Here is a 7115-nt window from a genome sequence, read left to right on the forward strand (position 1 = left end):
ACCTGGCCATGCCGGGCACACGTGACAGTTAACAATAATCATTAAAGAATTCTCTTTAGGTCCAACTTTGAATAGTATTAAACCAGCATTTCTTAAACTGGGGTCCGCGAGGGTACTCCAGGGAGCCTGAAAGTCATGTTTGAAATTTCATAAAAATGTTTCAAAAAAAGATTGATAAAATAAAAAATATTTTTCATAAAATTAAATTTAAATAAATTACAGCATCAAATTTTGAAATGCGACTCTTCGTGTACATAGAATCTCTTCTTTTTTTTAAACAAAAGACATTGATAAGTTTGGGGGGCTGCGAAAAAAAATTAAATTAAAAGGGATCCTCGAATTATTAAAGTTTGAGGTCCCCTGGTAGGACAGCGGAAAGTCTTCGGATTTACAACGCTCAAATCAGGGGTTCGATCCCCCTCGGTGAACATAGCAGATAGTCCAATTTGTGTATGCTTTGCTATAATAAAAACACACGCATACTCAAGTTTGAGAACAGTTGTATTAGACTAATAAAAGAATAAAATATCCATTAAAACTGGTATTCTTATAAGAACTTGAAAACTGTTTCGATTCTGGTTCGTATAGAGAAAACTTGATTATGTATAAAGTATTAATTTATAAGGTTTCATCTTAAAAAGGCATGGAATCGATAGACTTATATAAAACATATTTTTCCTCTCACTGTCGCCACATCTCTATTAAAGCATATTTCTGACCATGCAAGTGCTTAATACATGCAGTTTCTCTACAATCATCTTCGTTCGACACAACCTTTGGATTATTCTTTACAGGCGAAATGTAAGTGTGCTAGTAAGCCTCGGCTCTTAGTAATCTTCAAACTTGCCTACTAGAATATATCTTGCTTCTATAAAGAATCCACCACATTAGATTATTGAAAGCGTGATACAATGTATACGAGGCTGTGTATTGTACGGGTGCGGCTATTGTCGTCTCTGTGTATTGAATGTGTGGCTTTTGATAAAGCTTCTGACTAAATGTAACCTAATATCGTAGAATGCTTTTACTGGCACTGAAAGTCCTCGGTTCTTATAGACACACACAGAATAAAAGCGTCTGAGATGTCTTATCTTGGTATATGAGTCCATAATGAAATTTGCTTTTAACGACAGGGTCGAAATAGACATTTATTTGTGTGTGTTTTACGGTTCAAGGGGGTGGAGATAGACGCTTATTTGTGTGTGTTTTTACCCCAGGTTCAAGGGGATGGAGATAGACGATTGTTTGTGTGTGTTTTTACTTCAGGTTGAAGGGGGGGGGTGGAGATAGACGCTTATTTGTGTGTGTTTTTACCCTCAGGTTCAAGGGGGTGGAGATAAACTTACATATTTATGTGTGTTTTTATCTTAGGTTCAAGGGGGGTGGAGATAGACTTACATATTTATGTGTGTTTTTACCTCAGGTTCAAGAAGGGTGGAGATAAACTTACATATTTTTTTCCTAACCTTTCGAAAAGAGTAAGTATTGTTTTTTTCTGTCGCTGTTATGAAACCGTGTAGAATATAATTCCTTTCCTCTCGGAATAGTCAGCCTTGGACATAATCATTGACAGGAATACAGGTGGTGAAATTATTCGGTTTCCTGTTCGTTTCTCAAATGGATAAAGAGATTTTTCACTGAATAAGTTAGAGTTTGTGGGAGAATAGAAAGGACAATTAAAGGGTCGTATAGTAGAAAATAAAAGGATATCTAACAGAGTAACATCTAAGGATAGTATTCCTTATATTTCTCATCTCTTCAGAAGAAGAATAGTAAAATACTCGAAAGCGCTCGAGTTTTGGGTCTCGTTTGAAAACCATTATAACTTTTGTATGAGATCCTGTGTGCTAACTTCATAATGATACTTTATATTTCTCTGTTAGGAATCTTATTCGGTTTAATGGCTGTTGTTACCTTTTGTTGAAAACTGGACACGACACTCGAAGGATTATATGAAGAAGAAGCAGGAAATTATTATTATTAGTTCTCTGTTATTCTAAACGTAATGTAATTAGATCACATAAGAGCAGCATTCTGGCCACAGACTATCGCATGAAGTACCTATAAACAAGCTAACAAGCAAAATGTGTGTGTCTCAATGGGTTAGCGGTTCGATTCCCCGTGGTGGACAGAGTACAGCTTTGAAACTTTGCACTGTGTAGCTTTTCACTATAACAAAAACAAACAAGCAAACAGAAACAGAAAGTGTTTGAGGAAAGTTTCCACTTGGCACATCGGGCTATTCTCTAACTACCATTACGCTTCTTCTACGTACTTGACGTATCTTGCCTCACAAAATGGCCGCCTTCCGCTAGCTATAGAAACAATTCAAACCGTTTTCAGCACATTAAAAAGAAGCTTACTTAGTCGAATACTATTATATTATATATTATTACATCATATTTTATTCCATTGTACTATTGAACAATCAATAACAGAATTTAAACCTGAAGGTCTGAGAAACAAAGCTTTCAAAACATTACAGACAGATTATGTAATGAAACAAGTTAAAACTAAAGGATTGAACCAAACTGTTCGTTTCAGTTTGTTTGTTTTTTCTCCTGAAGCTGACATTTTTTTTTTTTTGAGTGACAGCGATGAAGACACCACCTGTGTTAGGAAACGTTGGGCTCAGTTTCAACCCTTAGCTTCAACCATTTCTTTCTCATCAAGCTCGCTCTTGATGTGTTTGCAACCTATCTCGAGATGTATTCACATAAGATATTACTTATATTGAAACCCATATTGTTGTCAGAAGATGGCCGGGCAAATATAATAGACTTAAAGTGTATCAAGCTCGCTCTTGATGTGTTTGCAACCTATCTCGAGATGTATTCACATAAGATATTACTTATATGGAAACCCATATTGTGGTCACAAGATGGCCGTGGCAAATATAATGGGCTTAAAGTGTATCAAGCTCGCTCTTGATGTGTTTGCAACCTATCTCGAGATGTATTCACATAAGATATTACTTATATGGAAACCCATATTGTTGTCACAAGATGGCCGTGGCAAATATAATAGACTTAAAGTGTTTATGAAGAGGTTTATGGTCGAATACAAGTTATGAGAATCTTGGGTACAATTTGAAAAGTTCTGAAGGCACTTGTTTATTTTTTACAAAAAACGAATGAAGTCCATATAATGGAAGTTTTTGGTCGGGATTATAACGTCAGATTCTATTCGTAAGGATACATATCGTTTCTAAGTTTTTATATTTTATTATTTTGGCCATCAGTACTTGAAAGAGATTATTACGTCTGTCAAATGGATTTTAATCTTTATGAGCTTTTCTTAAAAATGTGGCTCAACATAGAAATATTACTTTCTCAAAATTATCAAACAAGGATATGGACATTTTGCTGTTTCAGTCTCCAATCTAAAAAACAACAGAAACAAACTTAATATTTATATATATAATTCTTGTTTTGGTTCCATAAATACTGAATTCAGTTTCCAGTTTTTACAGGAAAGATAAAGATGGAACATAACGATGGTGTTTACAAACTAAATTTGCCAAGTGATGGAAGTAACGAAACCTTTACTTTTTTTGAGTGACAAACAGAAAAGCGGCTTTAAATGGATATTACTGTGTGACCCAGGTTATCTAAGCTCCATATTTCGTCATTTCGTTCTAATCTTGTTGTGTGGCGTTTTATTTATTTTCTGGTGTAATACTATATATCTGTGACAAAACATTAATGTGGATTTTTAATATTTTGAGTATCTCTACTGTATTCCAGACCGTGAATTAATAGCCAAGTATAGGGAGGTTTTGAGAGTTAAACTGTCATTGCATTATCAAGATCTAAAACCAGTCAGTTGTTGTTTGTTTAGAAATAAAACATACATCATGACACCGAAAAAATACTTTCCTTATACCACCAACACTGCTATAATGAGAGGTTCGTGAAGACGTAATTACAAACAAATACGTAATAGGATCTAATGCTATGGATGTAAAATATCGTATTTTCCTGTGTATAAGACGATACTTTTTACACATAAAAAATACCTGATTTTACACCCTCGTCTTATACACAGTTTCAAAGATAAGAGTACCAGTAAGAACTCTCCGGTTAATAGCATATTTAACCAAAACTGCGTTGTTCCTTCTACTGTTTTTTTTTTTTTTAGTAAGTACGTTGATATGGCGCCACCTACTGTGTTACAATAACATATTTATAATTGTCTCGATTCTTCATAACTAGAAGTTATTTATCTCATATGCTAGTTACAATTAATCAAGAAATTTTTGACTGGAAATGTATTGATCTCATACTAAAATGTTGCTAATATTATATCAAAAAATGTAGTTTCCGTAACGTACACTAATTTTGTAGACATGTTTTTATAGTAGATCAATATACCTTAAGTTTTAGTTTTTTGTTTGTTTTTTGTAACAGAAAAGGAGTTAACTGGGATGAAAACTTTGTTAAGTTATTTGTTACACGTTTGTGACTTAAGTTACGTTGCATTTAGCTCTCTGTGGCGTTTGGAGAGCATAAAAAAACCACACTTGTGGCTGTATTGATTACCCTAGAGCACAAGTTAAAAAAAATGACTTCTAAGAATTTCTTAACAAAATTAACATCCTAGACTTGCCTGTTGTCGTCCTATACACCGAACCTCAAAGAAATACAATTAATTCGCTCAAAAATTCAAGGGTCGTCATATTCACGGAATCGTCATATTTAAGGGTCGTCTTATGTACCAGCAAATACGGTATCACAGTGTTAATGACATGTTGTAGTAAAATTCAGTTCAGAAACCGATCCAGTAGCTTTTCAAGATAAACACGATTGTTGAACCTACATTTTCACTAGATGGTCCATAGGTAAGGAAAAAAAAATAACTTAGGTAGGCTATGAAAGCCTATTTCGTGACAGTTAATATATTTTTTGTAAATCATTAAGTCTTATCGTACAAAGTCAATCATGTAAAGCCTTATTTTAGCTGGACCAAGCCTTCCCTCCACCTGCTGCCCCCTGGTGAGTCAGCGGTGATTTTACCGACTTACAGTGTGAAATAAGGAGTTCGCTTTTCGCAATGAACAAAACGCAGATAACCCATTGTGTAGCTTTGAGTTAAAAATAAATAACACCATTGTACCTTCTTCAACCATGGACGTTAAATTTACACGAAAAATGGGTTTCAGTTTTTCATTATTTATTGTACTTCATAGCAGGCTTATAATGATAATTCTTTAAAAACTAGTGTGCCTAGTGTAAATATTTGATATGCTTAAATATATTTAGAAAATGAAAGAAAACATTTTGGGGTGAAATAAATATATTCATAAAGATATGGGGAAAAATATTAAGATAATTGTGATTAGTATTAATTGTATATATAATTATACTATACAAATCGTTATTTAGACATAATCAGCCCACTGGTAAAACTTATGTTAATTTTAAATAACTTATTTATTACCAGGGTTTAAAACGATGGTTGTTACGAAAACATTGAGTTCGTTTTTCATTGTTACTTTTACCATGTATTTTTTCGTATATTTTAATTTGTTGTTACGTTATAGTTACATCGTACAACCACCGAACCGAATGGAAGGTTAAGAATAATTATCAAAAAGACAAGGCCTCTGCTAGGTATCGCCATTGAAGGTGGCGCTAACACCGGGCAACCCTTACCAAGAATTATCAGCATTCATGTAAGTTCTGAGCGTTTTAAATTGATGGTGCCATTGGGATTTAAACATAAGTGTTTCGATTGTGTATTAGTAAGAAAAACTAATACTGTACGAAATGGTAATTTTTAGGGTTTGCATTTAGAGAGCAAAAACATTGCAACATTATATTAACAAAAAACTTACTTGTTTCTAGAAAATTACGTTTTTTTTGGGGGGGGGCAATTTAGTTTTGTTTTGTATTTGTTGCCACTCAAACACTAACCATATTTTTTACTGAAAAATATGATAAACGTACTGGTATCTAATTTGAGAGACAACATTGTAAGGTTACGTTTTCAAAACAGTTGCTTTTTATTCGTATTTCTGAAATTGTTTTCATTGACGTTAGAAGGCAGTATAAATGTCATACAACACTTTGCAGGACTCTGGATCGGCATTCGAGGCTGGTGGTTTGAAGGTGGGACACATAATCTTGGAAGTAGACGGCTTTCGTACTAGTAAAATGAAGCATCACGAGGTGGCGCAGTTAATCGCCGATTCATTTTACAATTCAGACAGAGATCAGCTAGAGCTTTTGGTAATGGAAAAGGCCAGAACAGAGTTAGAGATAAGAAGGTCTTCCTTCATGGTTTTAGAGTGACAGGTTGGTGTAATAAACATTGCAATAAATTTCTTTAAAATTGATGATAGCAGTTAGGCTTAGTAAAAATTGTGCATGGATTTCATTAAATATAGTGTTACGAGAGAACTGTAAATAAGTTAATTTCACTATAGTATTACAAGAGTAAGTATAAGAACTCTATATTAATTTTATTTTCAGTGTGGTACTACAACCACAGGTAGGAGTAATAAGGAGGGTACAATCAATGATTTTTTTGCTTTGATTGTAAGATAAAGAGGTACAATAAGAAATTTAAATACAGGTGGTTAGGGCGCTTGACTCGCAATCTGAGGGTCTTAGGTTCGAATCCCCGTCACACCAAACATGCTCGCCCTTTCAGCCGTAGGGGCGTTATAATGTTATGTTCAATCCCTCTATTCGTTGTGGTGAGCACTAGCCGCCTTCCCTCTAGTCTTTCACTGCTAAATTAGGGAAGGCTGGGTCAGATAGCCCTCGTGTAGCTTTGCGCGAAATTCAAACCAAACCTTTTAGAGTTCAAAGTGAAAGATAAGTTGAATATTAACTTTGAATACAGGAGAGATAGGTTATTCTTTTTTGGTAGTATAAAGGTCTTCCTGCAATATTTTAATATGAAAGGTAGATATGATAAATTTCAGGCGGACGTCTTCCTTTAGTGTTTTACAGTGAAAAGTAAACGAAAGAAGACCTTTTATCATAGGTGTCATAAGTCTGCCTTTGGTGTTCTAGAGTCCGAGTTTAGTAAAATAAGAGCTTTTATCATAGGGTTATTCCTTTCAGTGTTTGTTTGTTTGTTTTGGAATTTCGCGCAAAGCTACACGA

At 34.3% G+C, this 7115-nt stretch overlaps 1 protein-coding gene across 1 annotated transcript in view; it reads left to right on the forward strand.

Moving 5' to 3' along the window:
* LOC106460813 (whirlin-like) overlaps nt 1-7115 on the forward strand; it is a gene marked incomplete at its 5' end in the record, with an annotated part of 71485 nt that overhangs the window by 60309 nt on the left and 4061 nt on the right. Inside the window, 2 exons of the mRNA XM_022388124.1 lie at nt 5543-5674; nt 6075-6296. Coding sequence (XP_022243832.1) covers nt 5543-5674; nt 6075-6293 — 351 coding nt within the window. The remainder of the gene's footprint in view (nt 1-5542; nt 5675-6074; nt 6297-7115) is intronic.

Source organism: Limulus polyphemus, unplaced genomic scaffold (assembly GCF_000517525.1).
Source record: "Limulus polyphemus unplaced genomic scaffold, Limulus_polyphemus-2.1.2 Scaffold36, whole genome shotgun sequence".
In the NCBI taxonomy this organism is placed as follows: domain Eukaryota; kingdom Metazoa; phylum Arthropoda; class Merostomata; order Xiphosura; family Limulidae; genus Limulus; species Limulus polyphemus.